The sequence below is a fragment of the Sphaerodactylus townsendi genome, linkage group LG11 (genome assembly GCF_021028975.2).
Source record: "Sphaerodactylus townsendi isolate TG3544 linkage group LG11, MPM_Stown_v2.3, whole genome shotgun sequence".
In the NCBI taxonomy this organism is placed as follows: Eukaryota; Metazoa; Chordata; class Lepidosauria; order Squamata; family Sphaerodactylidae; genus Sphaerodactylus; species Sphaerodactylus townsendi.
The window spans coordinates 6152683-6172845 of record NC_059435.1 but is presented as its reverse complement, the minus strand read 5'-3'; the positions used below and the strand labels follow the sequence as shown (position 1 = coordinate 6172845).

The following is a 20163-nucleotide window of genomic DNA, read 5'->3' as shown; positions in this document are numbered from 1 at the left end:
TAAGATTAACTGAAACATTTTTATGCTGTCTTTTCACCTGATCAGGATCCACAAGACGGCAAACGAGAAAAAATTAAAACGTTTAATTTTAATTCGTTGGATCTCTGGCAGCGGATTATTAGGAGAGACGTTTCATTGCTATGAACAGCCACACCCAGACAAACCAGAGAGGACTGCGCGAAATGAATGCGTGGTCTGAGTTAGTCTGAGACAGCATGGCGTAATTCATTTCCCAGTAGTGACATGAACAGCTTTCTCGGGGGTTAAACACAGCTCTGCCTTTCATGTATTACAGATCTGTGGAAGGCAAACAGAGAGGAAGTTTCTGATCCCTTACAAGAAAAGATTACAAGGTTAAGCGAACTTAAGTGTGCCATGTTTATACTGGCAACGGAGCTACCCTGCAGTCGCTTGGTCATTTCTATCATCCTACCAAGTGGCAAACAATAGTTTACCACAACAGTGGGCATAGCTGTATGGTAAAATGTCTTGCTAGCTGCTGTAAAATGGGGTGGGGGGAAATATTTTCAAGTACCATCTGCCTATTGCCACCCAGGATTTTGATTTTGTGGGTCCCTATGAGCACCCTGGTGTCTGTCTATGTCAATGATGGTGAACCTTTTCGAGACTGAGTGCCCAAATTGCAACCCCAAACCCGCTTATTTCGCAAAGTGCCAACACGGCCATTTAACCTGAATACTGAGGTTTTAGTTTAGAAAAAACGTTTCTAGGCGTGCGTTACTCGGGAGTAAGCTTGGTGGTAGTCGGTGGCTTTGCTTTGAAGTAATTGTGCAACTCTTCCGACGGGTGAATCACAACCCTAGGAGGGTTTACTCAGAAGCAAGCCCCATTGCCAGCAACAGAGCTTACTCCCAGGTAAGGGATTGTGCTTTAGTTCTTCACATGAAAATCAGTTAAACAGCGTTTAACAGCGTTTAACAGGGTTACCTACACTGCTTCCCCAAAACTAGGTCTTAGGATTAATGCTAATAATCGAGCCCAGCAGCCCAGGCCAGCCTAGATGTGTGTGTGTGTGGGGGGGACTCTGTTTGTGAGTGCCCACAGAGAGGGCTCTGAGTGCCACCTCTGGCACCCATGCCAGAGGTTCGCCATCACTGGTATATGTTTTATCAAGCTTGTCAGAGCCTGGTTATCCCTGAAGTCATCTTCTATAGACTTTATCCCAGAATAGTAAGGGGGGGGGGATGGTCTCTGCAGAGATCTTCAAAGCTCATCATGATTTCCATCCTTTTGAACTGTACTTTGCATGTATAAGCAAATCCCACCCAGTGGATTGGATCCGAGCAGCTTTTCTGCGGGTGAAAAAAAAATGAAGGAGATGTTTTCTGTGGCAAATAAAACAGGACGTGCTGAAAATCACGGGGCTTGGATGTGAGATGGCAGCGGCAGGAGGGAGGAGAGTTGCTGAGTAGAAAGAAAACCGCTCCGCATCCAGTCCTGATTATTTATTTAGTATATTTAATATCCTGTCCTTCCTCGACGGCGGGGGCGTTGAGCTCATCTTTTACAAGGGCCGGATATGACATATATATGACTTGGTCGGGCTGGACTGGGAAGGGGGCTGGCTGCCTCGACTGACCCCAGTACAGCACGGGGGGGGGGGGGGTGTGGCTTGCCCGGCCAGATGAGGAGGGGGGTACCTCAGCTGAGTTGTGGGCCTTCTGAGCCCCCTCAAGGGCCAGGCTGCATGTTTGACACCTCTGCTCTCAGGAGTTCAGGGCAGTGTGCATGATTGGCCCTCCTGCATTTTACGATCACAACAACCCTATGAGGTAGATTGGACCGAACGAGGGAAAAGGTGACTGTATCCAGGTCATCCACTAATGTTCATATATTGGGATTTAAACCCACGTCTAGGTCTATTCTCACACATCTTACTGTGGCATTCCTCTGAAGATGTCAGCCACAGATCCAAGCAAATAGATCTGTTAGGAGCAATAACTACCAGACCATGACCACACAGCCCGGAAAACCCACAACAAAACAAAAATGTCTTCACCCAGAGGTGTATCGAAGGGAAATGGCGCCCGAGGACAACACCTTCTCCGGGTGCCCCCCCATGCCCCCCCAGTGCTCAGGGGTGGGGCTTGGGGCATGGCCTCACCCCCCCTCCTCCTTGCAGGCTGGCTCCTGCTGTCCCCAGATCCTGGGGAGGGCAAAAGCCGGCTTGCATGGAGGCCGGGGGCAGGGCTCAGCAGCGGCCGGCCCAAGTGGGTGCCATGGCCACCCACCACCAGGCTCCACCCCCCCACCTCCCTACAGGCCGGCTCCAAAAGTCGTGACCAAAAGCCGTGCACCTGGGGACATGGGTGACCCCATATCCCTATAGGCCGTGCACCTCTGTCTTCACCCATTGGCAGAGTTCCAGATCGTTTTCAAGGTGTTGGTATTGACCTTTAAGGCCCTACGCGGCATAGGGTCCTCATACCTGCGGGACTGCATCACCCCTTATGTCCTGCGTAGACCGCTACGTTCGGCAGTGGCAGAACTGCTGGAAACCCCTAGCCCTGCGGCGATGCGGCTGGCCTCGACCCGAGCCAGGGCCTTTACGGCTCTGGCCCCTGCCTGGTGGAACGCTTTCCCTTCAGCTGTCCGGGCCCTGCGGGACCTTGGTGAGTTCCGCAGGGCCTGTAAGACTGAGCTGTTCCACCGGGCCTTTGGTGAGGCTGGCCGCGGATCTACCGCCCCCAACTGAGGCTGCCAGTTTTCCATCTTGGCAGGGCCTTGATTCCATCTTGAGCCTTGCCTTTTCCCTCCCAGCCTTTTTGATCGGGTGCCTGTCTTTAATTTTGCTTGCTCTTAACTTTGTTATTTAAATTTTAAGAAATTGCTGCTGTGGAAATTTGTTTTAATGTGGTTAGTTTTAGTTATGTATTTTATGTGCTGTTATTGGAACAGCTGTATTGTGAGCCGCCTCGAGCCCTTTGGGGGTGAGGCAGCCTATAAATCTAATAAATAATAATAATAATTTTTTAAAAATCATGTTTTAAACAAATAATAATTTAAAGTCCTTCACCAAGGATAGTTCTGTTTCCAGAAGTTCCTTAGCAAGATTAGAGAATGGCCAATCATTTAGAAAGTCTGTTTGACAGTCTTGGGCAGATGATTGGTGTGGCTGATATTTTTTTCAAAAGTGTGATGAAAAATTATTCTTTTGTTCTTCTGTGAAGTACATCATAAAAGACGTGTAAATGATATTGGAAAGAGGAAATGCCAACACCCACCCCTGGAAAAAAACAAGAACCGTGGATTCTCAATTCCGTTTAAGTATATACTGTGCAGTGACGGTCAAAGAATATGAATTAACCATTCTAATGCTTTTAAGAGCATATCCACTTATTAAATTAAATGTGATGACTCCGGCTAAGGCAAATATTCATCGCCGGCCTAATGGCTTTTTTGGCTCAGTTCCAAAGCGCTGTCTTAAAAACTACTGGGGTGATTGTTCACTATTGATTTTTTTTTCATTGATTTAGCAGTTAAGATTTCAGGCAACTAGGAGAAGCCGATGAAGTACAGAATACAAACTGGATTGTGAGGAAGGAGATAGTGCTGACGCCCTTCGATTCAGCCTCCAGTAATTCTTTGGTTCGGGTTGTCCCTCGGTGTTTTTGTGGCAGACATCTTAGCATGAAAGCCCGTGGCAAAGAGCGCTGGAGGATATTATTTTGCCTAACGACAAAGAAACTGATATAGGGATGGGTTTGCGTTGGCAATGTGTGTTTGTAGAATGTCTCTTCTACGTATTTAATAGCCGTTGTTCCGATGTCCTGCAGGCAGTAATGTTGAAAGACTGCTATTCCAGATCAAAGCTGTGGGGGATGGCAAGCATCTTGATAGGTATAGTAACTGTTCCCTGCTCCAGAAAAGGAAGGGGGCCAAATCCACTTGTGGGAGTGGCAGGGCAGCCATGCTAACAGATTTGCCCTCTTCGGGGCGCTTACCCTGGAGGAAGGGGTACAGTGTACCATGCAGCCCTATTGCCTGCATAGAAAAACCCTCTTGAATAATTCAGTTTTGCATACATGCAGACAGCTGGGAGAATGGGAGCCTTCCTGACCTCTGCAGGCAGGACGTTCCACACAGTGGAGCCACAGAGGAGAAGCCCTGGATATGATCTTTCCCATTTGCAGGTTGGCACCTGCAGAAGACCTTACTTCAAGGTGTGAAGCTGTCACAGTGGGGCATAAAGGGGCAAGGCAGTCTCACAGGTATGAGGGTCCAAGGCTGTGAAGGGCTTTGCATGTGAAAGCCAGCACTTCAATGGAGCAGCAGTGGCGTAGGAGGTTAAGAGCTCGTGTATCTAATCTGGAGGAACCGGGTTTGATTCCCCGCTCTGCTGCCTGAGCTGTGGAGGCTTATCTGGGGAATTCAGATTAGCCTGTGCACTCCCACACACGCCAGCTGGGTGACCTTGGGCTAGTCACAGCTTCTCGGAGCTCTCTCAGCCCCACCCACCTCACAGGGTGTTTGTTGTGGGGGGGGGGGGGAAGGGCAAGGAGATTGTCAGCCCCTTTGAGTCTCCTGCAGGAGAGAAAGGGGGGATATAAATCCAAACTCTTCTTCTTCTTCTTCTTCTTCTTCTTCTTCTTCTTCTTCTTCTTCTTCTTCTTCTTCTTCTTCTTCTTCTTCTTCCAGTTTAGCCCAGTAACTGATGGGCGGCTAGTGGAGCGGCTGCAGAATGGAAGTGCTCCATCTGCTCCAGCCACTCCCAGTAATAGCCAAGCGGCGGCATCCTGCAACAACCACCTCAAGGTAAAGGGACCGTTTTTGAGCTGGGCTGTGTGGGAAGGAAGCGTGTGTGTTTTTTTTGCAACTGCATTTTGCTTCCTTCTCCAGCAACGGTGCTGGGTCCAGTATCACCTCGAGGCTGTTAACAGAGTCGGCAAAGGGTTAGCCAAACCCCCGTCTGAGCTGTAAAGAAAAATGCAGCACAGGGCAGACCCATTATTCTGAGCATTAAGCTCGGGAAAAGTGTATTTTACTTTAACCTCCTGGGTTGTTTTTTTAAAAAATAACGCTTAAACAGAGCCAGAGCTCCTTGTTCCGGGGAAGAAAAACAGAATAATTCAGAGGAGGCTGGGCTGCCTTCATGACCTACTTTTGGGCTGCATTAACCATTTACACCAAGAGTGTCTGCGAATAGGAGATTTTAAAATTCAGTGCGAGGTTACTGTGTCTCTAGACCCAAGAAAGGATTAACGTAAAGGTCTGGGGTGGGGGGTGGACGCCCTGCTGTTGGACTTCGACTTCGGCCGTGTTTAGCTAATAGCTTGTGGGGACCCAGACAGCCAGTCAGATATGTTGAGGGTGCAAAGGAGAGCAACGCAGTCCTCAGGTTTCCCTGGGGGATGAGATGCTTAAAATAGGGCGGCTGCGCCTGTGCTAATCTGCTGTGTGAAGTGTTGGGGGGCACAGCGCCCGGGAGGCTCCCGAGTACGGCAGCCATTCTGCTTGGAAAGGGGTCTCACAGCGCCCGGGAGGCTCTCGAGTACATTGCTTGGAAAAGGGCTCCCCAACACATTGCTTGGAAAAGGGCTCCCCAACATTCGGGGGCGGGCGCCTGAGTATGGCAACACACTGCTTGGAAAAAGGCCTCTCACGTGCAACTGACCTCTCCTTCCAAAGCATGGTTTCGGAGAAAACTGCTGACATTGTGTGTACGTGCAAATGCGTGTACGTGCAAATGCCAATTCCCCTGCTCAAATCCCCCCATGCCCTTTGCCCTGTCCGTTGTATTGTGTTTCCCCTGCCTGCCTGCCCTGTTTGTTTTTCTACTTGTAAACTGTTGATAAAAGGGCTTGGGGGGGAAACGGGATGGCAGAGTTGCTCCCTGCTTCTCTCACTGGCCGCAACGACATGCTGCCTCCGTTGCTGTAAGACTACAGTGAAGTTCTGCACTGGTGTTTTCGGGCGGCAAACCTCTTCCGTCCATCGGATGTGTGCTGTGGCTTGTTGAGTCAATCTGACGCGGTCAACGGTTGGTGCGTGTTGGCATCCTCAGGGTCGATGGCTTCTTCCTCAGCGAGCGTTTCTCTCCAGCATTTCTTGGGTAGGGTGTGCCTCGCTTCTGGCATGTTGGAAAGCTGCTCCAATTAGAACTGCCAACCTCCAGGTGGACATCTCTATTTATTTATTTATTTTATTAGGCTTTTATACCGCCCCATCCCCGGAGGGCTCAGGGCGGTGTACAGCATATAGGGATACAATATAAAATAAGTAAACATTTAAAAGCAGCGATAAAAAATTACAAATGTTTGTTCCAAGAATTATATAAAAATCTCAACAAAATAGAGTGGCGTCCAGCATTCCAATAATAAAAAGTCCCTCCCCCCCCAAAGGGAGGCATGGCGAGTCTCGTTAGATGACAGGTGGCCCAGATGTCAGGGGCCACAGAAGAGGGGCACCATTAGCGGCCGATTCCTCCAAAGGCCCGGCAGAACAACTCCGTCTTACAAACCCTGCGGAATTCAGTAAGGTCCTGCAGGGCCCGGACAGCTGGAGGAAGAGCGTTCCACCAGGCCGGGGCCAGAGCCGTAAAGGCCCTGGCCCGTGTGGAGGCCAGCCGCATCACCGAAGGGCCAGGGACCACCAGTAGATTGGCCTCCGCCGATCGGAGAGGCCGTACAGGGACATATGGGGTGATGCGGTCTCGAAGATACGATGGTCCCAGGCCGCGTAAGGAATTCTAGGAATTCACACAGAGATCATTTCTGCTGGAGAGAATGGCTGCTCTGGACGGTGGGCTGTGTGGCATCACGCCCCCGCTGGGCTCCTTTCCCTCTCCAAATTCTATCCTCCCCGACTCTGTCCCCAAAGCAGGAAATTTCCCAAGTGACAGTTGGCAGCCCTAGTTTATGGCATCCATCGTGTTCAATGAGCCTTTGAATGGCATTGCTACTTTCCCACCCTGCTTTGTGGTCACCTCTGCCTTTTTCTGAGGAGACATTCATTTCACTGGCAACTGCCTTTTAAAAAATACATTCATCTTCTGTTCCTGGGGAACCAGGTTCGATTTCCTGCTCCTCCGCATTTAGCCTGCTGGGTGACCTTGGGCCAGTCACAGTTCTCTCAGAACTCTCTCAGCCCCACCTACATCACCAGGTGTCTGTTGTGGGCAGAGGAGAGGGCTTGTAAGGAAGAGAAAGGAGCTTGTAAACTGCTTTGAGACTCCTCACAGTTGAGAATAGCGGAGTGTGAATCCAAACTCTTCTTCTGGAAGTAGCCTGTCATTCCCCTCCAGCAGAGAATTCTGCTACTAGCCAGATACAGGGGCTTTCCGCACTGACAGAGTTGTACTGGTTTTTATCTAGGTTCACCTCAGTGTATCCGCACCGCAACCGAGCTCAACATTGTTTTGTCTCAGTTCCCCCCCCCTCAGAACTGCGACATCCCTGTCGCAGTTATGAACTGCACCTTTCTGCTGGAACAAGGTTGATACCGCTTCGAAGCTTCGAAGTGCGGATGCATCGAAACGACACCTCATCCGTTCAACCAATCAGGAGCCGCTTTTGTGGCATATGCAAAACGGGAGAGTCGTAGTGGGCATGTAACTGTAAACTGTAAAAAAAAAAAAGAACGCTCCCATTTCCCGTGGTAACACAAGCTCCAATCACGATTGAGGAGCGAAACAGGCACCAAGATGATCCCGCCCACTTAGCTCGGTTCCAGGGGGCCAAGTAAGTTGTGCGGACAGCCTGGAATCGCCCCCCCCCCCCCACTGAAGGGAACCGAGTCGACCTTAGCTCCCTTCTGTAGTGCGGAGAGCCCCACAGATTACAAACAGCTAATGAAACTGGACTGTTAAAGGAGCTACGTGGGGCTTCTGCTGTCTTATACCTGTGTGTTGCACTGACAGACAAGTGTATGACTCTGTTTAGGATTGCATTGCAAGTTATATTTACTTTTTGGGGGCTGGGTGTTTAATCCAGAGCAATATCTGAAGATCAGTTTGTCAGAAAAGACAGAACTTCTGTTTGAGGTGAATTATACACCAGTAATCAATTAAATTGACCCACAGTCTGAATGCTGGAATAAGCTTAATAGGCAGTAAGAAGAATCTCAGCTTTTAAAGTGAATGTGGCAATGCGGTTATTTGTTAATGTAATCAATATAACTAATTTCCAATAATGGCTGTAGGGCATGGATCAATAATGTACACAGTACAGATTGAGGGGATGTCTTTACAAACTGAAAACTCCAAAATGTTTTTTTTAAAAAGAAGCATGGAAGTGAAAAGACTGTGTTTGAAGCATGGATGAAAAAAAGAAATAGGGTGGGGAAGGGGGGTACAGGAAGAAAAAGAGATTCCCCCCCCCCCCCGCAAACTTTTACAGGTCCTTTATTTGTTCTGTCTATTCATTTTGTTATTTTATACTTGTGAACTATATCTGTGTATATGTTGATCATCTCAGACAAATTATTGAGAGTTTCCAGAAACTCAAATATATATTGATAAAGGTTAATGGTTACCAAAATATGAGAAAGCCAGTATGATGGAGTGGTTAAAATACTGTACTAGGACAGGGTTGAATCTGGATTGAGATCCACATTTCAATCAATTACATTCTCAAAGCAACTTGCCAGAGTTGCTATGGATAAAAAATGAAGGGAAGGAACAATGTAATCAACTCTTGAGTTCTTTACAAGATGGACAGAAAAAAATACCATCTATCTATATATTGAGCTATATCTATCTAGATATACGTAGGGCGTTCACATGCTTTCTGCGTGTCGGGAATGGGCTTTGCTAGTGGTTTTATGTTTTGTTTCAAGTGCTTGGGACCCACATACCTTCGTGACCGTCTCACCCCATATGTCCCGGGTAGGCCTCTGCGATTGGCAGAGGCAAATTTACTGGTGCCCCCCGGCCCCTCCATGATGCGGCTGGCCTCTACCCAGGCCAGGGCTTTTACGGCCCTGGCCCCTGCCTGGTGGAACACTCTTCCATCAGAGGTGCGGGCCCTGCGGGATCTTGGTGAATTCCGCAGGGCCTGTAAAACAGTTCTGTTCCATCGGGCCTTTGGTGAGGCCAGCCACGGATTCCCCCTCTAGGATGCCCTTGTGTTGTGTGCCATCATTGGCACGCCTGATATACTATCTAATCAGTACTGTCCCCTTCCGGCCTTGGGATCGGGCGCCATATTATTGCTGTTGCTGTGTTTTATGGTTATAGATTTATAAATTGTTTTAAATTACCTTAGTTTTTATGTGTAAAATGTTGTTTTTGGCCTGCTGTGTTTAATGTTATTATGTATTGTTGTTGCAGGCCTGCTGTACGCCGCCCAGAGCCCTTTGGGGATGGGCGGTTTAAAATCTAATAGACAGACAGACAGACAGACAGACAGACAGACAGACAGACAGACAGACAGACAGACAGACAGACAGACAGACAGACAGATTGATTGATTGATTGATTGATTGATTGTAAAGATGCCGGTTGAGTTCGCCCTTCTTGCTACCGTCCGGCCTTGACAGAATTCCTTCGGCCGGGCGAGAAGCCAGGTTCTGCCAAAGCAACCTTGTTAGTGGTCTTATCGTAGTTGCTCAAAACTAACATTCCGTTCCCATGAGAATGTGGCAGGGTGGTAAGGGGGGGAACGTTTATAACCTGTAGTTTAGGCGGGAGCGGGCAGTCTTGTCATCCCGTGTATGTGTGCTTTCTGAAGTGTCTGAATAAACGGACTTTGAACCAATGCCTTTTATTTCTGCTTCTTTTGGAATTCCTTACATTATGACAAGACTCTACTTCTTCATCTAAACCATTTTTTTGGATTATAGTGGATCCTTGGTGTTTCCCAACATGCAAGGATTGAGTGTTCCAGATTATGTGGAAGGATCAATAGCCCCCAAAGAGGGTTTCGAGCCTTCCCTTCCAGGGTCAGAGGAACTGGGGGAAGAATCACTTTCCCTGGTAACTCTCTCCAAACCCCGGCTCAGCACGAGCCTGGCCTTCCTTCACCTGGATGAGCAGCGAGTAACCCACAGCCATGAGATTTATGAGACAGGCGGTGCGCTATCTATGGATCAGGCCCCTGTCGATACCCGATTTGTCTCTACCCGGCAATGCATGGATTACAAACCACCGATGCAACCGGTGCCTGAGGAATTGGGGTTGTCAACTATACATGGTGATACCCAAGAGTCCATCGAACGGTTCCTGGATCGTTACTACGACGAGCTCCCCGTGGATCAGCAGTGGCATAGTACCGGGGCGCGCCCCAAGACTTTGCCCCCAATGTCTACAACCGTACCTCCGTTCGATGTGGGATCCACATCTGCACCTCCGTTCGATGTGGGATCCAAGATTGGTCGGGGTTATCGAGCCCGGCTTACGTTCCCAAGGCCGGGAGCACCTGATTTGGGTGTGGATATTCGCGGAGCGGAAGGTGGGGCCCCGCCTGATGTGGAACTCGACCCGGATCCCGATCCAGACCCACCGCCAACGAGGGAGCGTTGGGAGGATCAGTTAGCCGCGCTTGAGGATGCCAAGATGGCTTAGGAATGCGAGCGCGAGGCTTGGGAACAGGAGCGGGAATGTTTACAAAGGGAACGTGAACAGCAACGCAACGAGTTCCAAGCCGAAATGGAGCGCGAAAGAGCAGTTTTGCGTCAGCAATTCATACACGACACGAACGTGCATGATAAAGTCCTAGAATGTTCCAGACTTGACTTACAACGCAGAACCGATAACGTCAAGGCTATCCAGACACAAACTGAGCTAGCCTTAGCCTACCAATAAGCCGAGAGAGAAAAATTGGAACGTGAGAGAGTGGCTTTGCATGCTCACCAAGACGCACTGGCGCGCAAGGAGAGGGAGCTGGCGGAATTGGAACGAGAACTACGAAGGCAAACTACAATGGCTAGAGCTCCAGTTCGTATCGAAAATCTCGGCCGTACACCCGCAGTTCCTCCCCCCGTTGGCGGGGCAATGGGACGAGGGCCAGTCCTAGCTACCCAACTGCCCAGGGCGCCACAACCACCTCCGCTACAACCACCCCCTCCATTGCCTCAAGGTCCAGCCCCGATAAACCAGCCGCCGCAGCAGCTGCCTAGAGCTGCAGGGAGGGGTTTCTACAGACCCCCCATCCCGGCCCGCTTTGATGGGACAGCATCGAAGCTCCCTTATTTCATCTTGCAACTGGATGCCCATATGCAAGAATTTGATGACTTGTATCGCTCGGAGCGGGAAAAAGTGCGAGACATTGGGTCAGTACTGGATGGGGTAGCTGCTGAATGGTTCGTGACCCTCTATGAACTACAAGCTGACGACACCCGTACGGTAGCTGCCTTCTTGCAAGTGCTACGCCTGCGTTTCCAGGATCCGGATGCTGAAAATAATGCCATACAAATAGTGAAAACCATCCAGCAGGGCAATCGTTCTTTCACTGAATTTGCTCGTGAATTTCGTGCGGCGGCCAGTAAACTTCCTCCTGACTGGCCTGAACGCATGAAATGTGAATATTTCTTTGAAGCAATGGATATAAAGCTTCGCGAAACAGTGCTCCTTTTCCGGATCCCACAGACCATTGCCGAATGGATCGAACTCGGTTCGCAGGTAGCCGTCCGCCTTGCCCGTGCCCGCGCGGGTGGTCGCACTCGCCCTAAACCTTCAACAACACCGGCGCCTCCCAGTCGTAAACCGAGTCCCCCTGTCACGACCGAAACCACGTCGGAGCGCCGCCGCTGCCTTGGGTTGTGTCTGTACTGCGGGGGTCCTGGTCACCTGGCTGCAAACTGCCCAAAGAAGCAAAAATCTCCCCACCGCTCCGCCAAGCACCTCCTCATAAGCTGCTTTCCCCGCTAAGTCGGGCCCGACCGCCAGGGAATCCACTAAAGCCGCTTTCGATGAGGACTTAGAGGAAGATGACCTGGCTGTCTGCCTTTCAACCGCGCCTGTGGAAGTTGGACCCGCTCCAGATGCGGTGAGTGAAGGCAGTGCTCCCATTACTATTCTGGCATCTTTAGCCAACCCCTCTAAACATATAGCGACATTTTCGGCTTCCGTGACTGTGAGACTCAGGCTGCTGTTCCCACTGCCTCATGAGGCCACAAGTGGCTGAACTTGGTTTAGACCGGGTTCCTTTATTGAAACCCATTCCTTTACCCAAATGGATGGCAGTCCCTTGGGTTGAAGGTCCGCTCGATTTAAAAAACTCCAGCCAGTATTCGCTATGCTGAACATTGGGAAAAAATGAGTTTTATTCTCTAGCTCCGGCAGCCAAGCATTCCATTGTGTTAGGCATGTACGCCATGGTTGCTCACAGACACTAACCAAATCCATCACTTGTGGAAAGTATCTATCCTCCTGGATCTCACAGACGCCTTTCATGCGGGGACCATATGAACGGGGGGGAAGATCCGGTAATCGATGAAAAAACGATAATCAATGAAGCCTTAAATGTACTTTCCACTCCTAGTACAGAAATACCACATGCATATCAGGACTTATCCAGAGTATTTGAGGAGCAGGAGTGTGATCAATTACCCCCCCATAGGGACACTGACTGCAAAATCCTCCTGCAGCCGGGAGCCCAACTGCCCAAGGGTAGAATCTACCGGATGAGTCCTGTGGAGGAGAAGGAACTCCGTGCCTTCCTAGATAAGAACCTGGCTCGCGGGTTCATCAGGCGCGCTACAAAGCACTCTCATGCAGCCCCAGTCCTTTTTGTTAAGAAAAAAGACGGCTCCTTGCGACTTTGTACTGACTATCGTGGTTTAAATGCTGTTTCAGTCTCAAACAAGTATCCTTTACCCTTAATAAAGGACCTTTTAGATGCTTTGGGTAAAGGGCGGATCTTCACCAAACTGGACTTGCGAGAAGCTTATTATAGGATCCGTGATTGCGCGAGGGGTTATGAACATCTGACTGCATTCAATACAAAGTTTGGTCAATATGAATATCACAATACGCCATTCGATTATCTGGGGCCCCAGGGGCTTTCATGGCCCTTATCAATGAGGTCCTGCAGGATTTACTGTATAAAGGAGTGGTGGTGTATTTGGATGACGTGTTGATCTACTCACAGAATATAGAGGAGCACGAAAAACTGGTTCGGGAGGTATTGCAACATCTACTAGATAACTCCCTTTTTGTCAACAATTGACAAAATGCTGTTTCCATCGCTTCCTCCATATAGACTATTTGGGCTATCGGATCTCATCCCGATGGCTTGGAGATGGATCCAGCCAAAGTTGCCACGGTGTGGTTGATTGGGCCAGCCTCCCACCAACAGGAGGGAATTACAGTCGCTTCTAGGCTTTTCGCTAACTTTGGTATCGCGGAATTCATTCCACAATTCGCTGAACTTCTGCTTTTACCACTTTACTGATCTGTTACGTGCACTAAAGGCAAGTGACTCCTGTATGCATCTAAGCCTGGTGCCCCTCCTATGGTCCCCTCGCATGTCAGTCTTCATTTCAACAGCTCAAAATGGCTTTCACCACCGAGCCAGTTTTGAAACACCCGGATCCTGACCTCCCCTTCATCGTTCATGTGGATGCTTCGGACAAAGCTCTGGGCGCTGCCCTCTTGCAGAAAAATAAAGATGACAAACTGGTGCCGTGTGCTTACTTATCAAAAAAGTTTTCAGGTCCCGAACTGAATTGGACGGTGGGGGATAAAGAGACTGCAGCTATCAAAGCGGCACTGAGCACCTGGCGACATTGGTTGGAAGGTGCTAACCACCCGTTCCAGGTCTGGTCCGATCACAAAAATCTGGCAGCCCTTTCCACTTCTCAAAATGTTCTACAGATAACCGCGCTGGGCAGATTTCTTTCTCCCGCAGACTCTCTTTCACAGTCTTTTTTCATTTTTTTTCCTGGTAAAGCAACAGACCTGGCAGATGCGCGCGTCTCGCCCCCCAGGAAGGGGGATACTTCGCTATCGGTCTATCCCACGCGACTTTCATTCTCACCCTCCCACCAATTGGGGCTGTCACATGCTCCCATGGTCTCCGCTTCTCCTCCGCCTCGCTCCGCACATCGCTTTCCCTTCCTTCTCGACACTTCGTGGAGGCCGGGTCCCCAAGACCTGCCAGCGGAGTGAATTTGACTCCTCGCAGCCGCGTTGGTGGGTGGCGCTTGGAAAAGGGGTAAGTTGGTAATCGCTCCGGCCCCCCATAACGGAAGCGCTAGGTCTCTCGACGGTCATGATAAGCTCTCTCGCTGCTGCCACTTTGGGTTCCCAAAGACTTTACAAGTTTGGCACGCCGTCAGTTTTGCATTTCAATGCGCTAAAGACATTGAAACATATATCAAGGGATGTTCGGTCTGTGCTGAAGCCAAATCAATACCTGGAAAGCCCCATGGGTTGTTGCAACCCCCCCCGTTGCATCTCGTCCCTGGCAGGTCATTTCAATGGATTTCCATCACAGACTCCGCCGGAAAGTTTCATGGCGGCAAATACAGTTTTGTCGGTGGTGGTGGATCTTTTTCCAAGCTAGGCGATTTCATTCCTTGCACTACCATCCCATCCGGCCCCAAGTTGGGTCCGGGTTGTTTATTCAACATATCTACCGCCTGCATTCCTCTCCTGACAAGGTGGCGTATCCTCGATCAATGCTGGCCCCAATTCATTTCCAAGTTTTGAAGGCGCTCCTGGAGCAGCAGTGCAACCTCGGGCGTCGCCGCTTCCCTACCACGCCTTCAAAGTGACGGTCAGTCAGAAAGCGACCAAACAGAATCGCGTTGGAACAATATTTACGCGCTTGTTACACTAACTACCATCAGGACAATTGGTGCGAAGCTGCTCCCTTTGCAGAGTATGCTTATAATAATGCGACCATAGCAGCAATCCAAGAAAACACCGCTTGGGGTTGTCTCTGGTCGGTCCTTTTCCCCTGCCCTAACTGCCTACGGAAGCATTGCCGTTACAGCCTCCGAATTCAATCAATGGATTTCTTCCTTAGCTTATGCTGGCTGGAAAACGGTGCAGTCCCCCCTCCCCTGGTACAAGCCTTCCAAGAGTCGCTAAAAGGCGCAGTATGACAAACATCGCTTTCAGGAGTTTCTTTACGTGTTGGGGCATGGGTTTATTTATCAACCAAGAACTTTAGGGATGTGCTGACAAATACTCCAAGCTTCTGGCAAGAACAAAATTCGTGGGCCCTTTCGATTACAAAAGTGATTAACGATGTTACCGCTCGCTTAGAACTGCCTAACTCCTTTAAGTAACATTCATCCCATCTTTTCATTCCAGCTTTTCTTTTTTTCAAGGAGGCTCCTCGCCTCGATGTCTCGGCATCAGCCTCCGAGACACCCTCACGGGTTATGATTGGATGGGCCATAAACATTTCACTTTAAATTCGACGCTTATCCTGGACTTCTCGCTTTTTCCCGCGCAAAACGCCTGCAATATTTGGCTTCCTGGGTTGGATATTCACCGCCATAATCAATGGGTTTGGCGCTTGAGAACATACTGACACCCTGTTGTTAATTACTGGGCTTAAGTAAAAGCCTTTCCCTCATAAGCTTCGGGAGGGAAGGGTGGGGCTTCTAAAAGCAAGCAGAGTGTAAAGATGCTGGTTGAGTTCGCCTCTTGCTTACTAACATCCGCCTTGACATGAATTCTTCGCCGGCATGAAGCTTCGGTGGTTCTCGCCAAAGCAACCTTGGTTAGTGTAGGTCTTATCGTGAAGTTGTTTCGTAAAACTAACATTCCGTTCCCATGAGAATGTGGCAGGGTGGTAAAGGGGGGAACGTTTATAACCTGTAGTTTAGGCGGGAGCGGGCAGTCTTGTCATCCCGTGTATGTGTGCTTTCTGAAGTGTCTGAATAAACGGACTTTGAACCAATGCCTTTTATTTCTGCTTCTTTCGGAATTCCTTAGATAGATAGATAGATAGATAGATAGATAGATAGATAGATAGATAGATAGATAGATAGATAGATAGATAGATAGATAGATAGATAGATAGATAGATAGATAGATAGATAGATAGATAGATAGATAGATAGATAAACAAACTTATTTGTACATGTACATAATTTACGACTAGGAATGAAATCCTAAAGCAGCAGAATCAGATCTGCCTAATTGTACTCTTTTTATCAGCAATTTCCCTTATATAAAATAATATTTAAAGTACTGTCATTTTTCTCTATTGCATAGAATGAAGTTTGAATTCTACAACTAGATTGCTGAGACTCAATTGAAAAAAAACCCCTTTAACGCTCTCTTGATTTGCAGTTTCTATTTGTATAGATTAATATAATCTTTTTGTTCCTGTTGAAACCATAAGGTGGACAGACTGGCTGGGCTCTACAACATTCACGTTCGCACAGGCTGTTTCTGCAACACTGGAGCTTGTCAGCAACATTTGGGGATTAGCAACGATGACATCAAAAAGAACCTCCAGGTCAGTATGGCTTTGATTCATCAATCTTTGGTGATGCTACCTCGCCATTCATGATTTTCAGTAAGATATAGTTTCTCTAGTAGCTAGATGCCTATACAAGGATGCCTGTGTTATGTTTGTGCAGATATCTTACTGGACCACAAATACACAAGCAGAGCAATGACTGCAGAACAGGACACAGGCTAGAAAGCTAAAGAGCTCTGGGACCCGTATCTTTTTAAATACTTCCTGACTTAAGGCTACAATCATCCTAATCCATTCAAATAATGTTCAGTTTGCCCTGGCAGTTTCAAAAACATATTAACAACAACAATACTCTTTCGTCAGGGCCGCTGCTAAATTTTTCTCCATCTCTTAATTTTGTTCTCAACTTGTGTTCTGTCTCTCAGGCTGTTTCCACCCGGGTGAATAACAGCCCCCTAGGGATGGTGAAAACACCGTCCCTGGGGTGCTGTAGCAGCGCCGTCCTGGCCAGCCCCAAGCGAGGTTTTTGAAAAGTGGCATCTTCCCGCTGGCACGGTGCGAACAGCAGCGGCGGGAAGACTCCGCTTTCCCCCTCCCCGCCACTGACCTTCCCATCCCGCGCTCCTCTGGAGGGCTGCAGGGACACGCCCACGCTGCCCTCCGACCCCTGGTGGGGTCTTAGGAATTTTAGTGCCATCTATAGAGTTGTGTTATCGGTGAGTTTTTAATTATAAAACGTTCATTATTGAATTTTAATTGCTGACGTTGGAAATTTGTATTTTCAATTAAACATAACTGTATTGGAAAGTCTGGAAACTGTCCTAAGCCTATATAGGGAAGGGCGCTATATCAGGCTGACCAGACGTCTCGCTTTTGGTGGGACAGTCCCGCCTTCAAACAATTTGTCCTCTGCCATTCCGCTGGTTATTTCCTTAATTGTCCCCATTGAGTTTTTTGGGGAGGCTGCCGTGATTGCCTTCTGGGGCATTAAAGGCAGTGCGGCAGCTCTCCTCGCCGCAAGGCGCTGCAGGTCGAGATGACGTTTGAGCACATGCCGCTTCCCCCCCAGACAGGGCTGGAAACGGCAGCCCCAGAAGGCAGTGTGCCTCTAAGCGGCTGCAGCTGCTACGCCACTCACCCCCCAGTCCTAAAGTTCACAAAGGTGACCATCTGGTCACCTTAGCTATATAAATCTAATAAATCAAGTCAAATCAAATTGTACACACATTAGGAGATCTACGGAAAGGCCCTTCCTGGTTTTCAGTATAGCAGCACCCTCAAGAACAACCTGATTTTCCAGAGTTTAAGCTTTCCATGAGATGAAGTGAGTTTTGACTCGATGAGGAGGGAAGGCGCTGTGAAGTCACAACCAACACGAGCTGACAGCAGAGGGGTTTTCAGAGCAAGAGACGAACAGAGGTAGTTTGCCATAGCCTCCTCTGGTCTTGCTTGGGGACTCCCGTCCAAATATTAACCAAATACCACCTATCAAAAATAAAAGGGATCCTGTAATTCTCACATGTAAAAAATGAGTGTACCTTGCAGTTATTTTCATCCTCAGGACTCAGGTCGTTTCCCCACACTCCTCATCTGCTGCCGCGCCATTACTCTCCCCTAAGTAGCTGGGTCCCCTTAAAGCACTCCCTAACATCACAGGGCGGGCGACAATGCAGTCCGCCCCCCGATAAAGCGCTTGCCATAGCTGTTGCGCTATCTCAGCATGCTGCCATTCCTAGCCCTCAAAAACGGCGCTTTGATGACCCCGCCAAGAGTGTGCGGGTCGTGGGAAGCCCGAGCCGCTGCCAGAAATGACGCTGGGAGTAGCACTACCAGAGCAAAGGGGGGTCGAGGTAAGTGGGGAAATGACCTCAGTTGGGGCTTTTGACACATTTTGTGAATGCCTGTTTGAGCTATAGGATGAAATCACAGTAGTCTCCCCCCACCCTCCACACACACTGTTTTAAAAACATGTGATAGAAACCTTACCATCAAAATTGATGTCTTTCTTGTATTGGTCGCATATTAATGGCATAAAAATTGTGTATAATGCAAAAAACCCACACACCCTGCAGTAAAAGAAATGGATGGACTCATGAAGTCCAGGAATGAAAAAATGAGTGAAATCAAGTAGTTCAGAGGCTTCTTTGCTGTTGCTTTCATCTATGTCAACCCTGGACTTCCTTGGTGGTCTCCTATCCAAATAGTGACCAGAGCTGACCGGCTTGGTTTACCAGAGCTGACAAGATTGGGCTAGCCTGGGCTGTCCAGTTTGGGGCAAGCTTTGACTTACAAAAATTTATATCCGGAAAAACTCGATTGGTCTTGAAAATTTTATTTGGGGGGGAGGGGGGGTTGCCATCAAGTTGCAACCAATTCATGGGGACTCTGTAGGGTTTTGAGGCAAGTAGGCAAACAGAGGAAATTTGCCATTGCTTGATCCTGTTTTTTCTTGGTGGTCTCCCATCCAAGCACAAGCCAGGGCTGACCATACTTCAGTTCAGAGGTCTGATGAGATTGGACTATCCTGGGCTACCCAAGGTGCTGTTGGGTTCTTTTGTTCTACTATTACTAACTAACACGGCTTCTCACTTGAAAGTCACTACTCCTTGTGAGGATCCTTGGTAGGGGATGGACTTCCCTTTGATTTGGAGTGCCAAGTTCAGTGACAGCTTTGGAATGTTGTGGGTCAAAACAAATATTGGTTATGTATTGTCGAAGGCTTTCACGGCCAGAATCTTACTTGGTGTTAGAGCTTTTGGTTAGAGTGGACAGAATTTAAAGAGCATTTGCCTGATTACTGCCAGATTTGTGGCTGGCACCTCTAGAGGATCCTCTGAAGATGCCAGCCACAGATGCAGGCGAAACGTCAGGAGAGAATGCTGCTAGAACACGGCCATACAGCCCAGAAATCACACAGCACCCAAATATTGGTTATCTCTGTGGCAACATACTACACTAGCTGTGGAAAGGAACCTGGTGCAGTAAAGATTATTAAGCGAAATATCCATAGGTCTTTTAAGAACAACACTCTGAACAACTGTGGAGCTTAGAGGAGCAAAGTTCCCCCTGGGATTTACTTTTGCATTCATTGGCCCTGAGAGATTGTTAAAGAAACAAAAAATGGCCAAGGCTGACAGTGCAGAATAATGTGAAAACATATTTTATTTAGCAGTTAAAATTCCAAGATTTCCCTACACATTTCACTAAGAGGCTTCTTCTGGAGAGGCTGTAATATATAACATGCAGTTGCATTACTGAGTTTATATAAATACCAGTTACTTAGTTAAAATAAGTAATGCATAGGGAATTGGGAGGATTTTAACTGAGTAATGAAATATATTTTTGCTTTATTTTGCACCATCAGCCTTGGCCTCATTTTATATGCCTTAGAGACTGGGATGGCCCTTTTCTTTTTCCTTGTATATCACTGTGCCCCTCTTTTTGTTAATTTCTCTCATTTTCCAAAATGGTTGAGGGCAGAAACGGCATCCACTTATTGGCCTCCCTTCCCTTTCTTCTTTCTCTTTCTTAACATTAGTGTGAATGTTGGTTTTTAAAGGGTATAGTCCAATTTTTAATTGTTGCCTCTTAACAGAGATTATGGTGCCAGGATGGAATGGAGTAGGAGGTTAAGAGCCTCGTGTATCTAATCTGGAGTGAAACTGGGCTTGATTCTCCGCCAGCTTCCTGTCAGCCTGAGCTGTGGAGGCTTATCTGGGGAACTGCATTTAGCTTGGCTGCACTCCCCACACACTCACCAGCTGGGTGACCTTGGCTACCAGGTCACAGTTTCCTCGAGCCTTTCAGCTCCCACCCGTCT

At 48.5% G+C, this 20163-nt stretch overlaps 1 protein-coding gene across 3 annotated transcripts in view; it reads left to right on the top strand.

Annotated features, from left to right (window-relative positions):
- MOCOS (molybdenum cofactor sulfurase) overlaps positions 1-20163 on the top strand; it is a 154866-nt gene that overhangs the window by 90159 nt on the left and 44544 nt on the right. For all 3 annotated transcript variants that reach the window (XM_048511741.1, XM_048511740.1, XM_048511742.1), the window contains exon 7: positions 16263-16379. In XM_048511741.1, coding sequence (XP_048367698.1) covers positions 16263-16379 — 117 coding nt within the window. The remainder of the gene's footprint in view (positions 1-16262; positions 16380-20163) is intronic.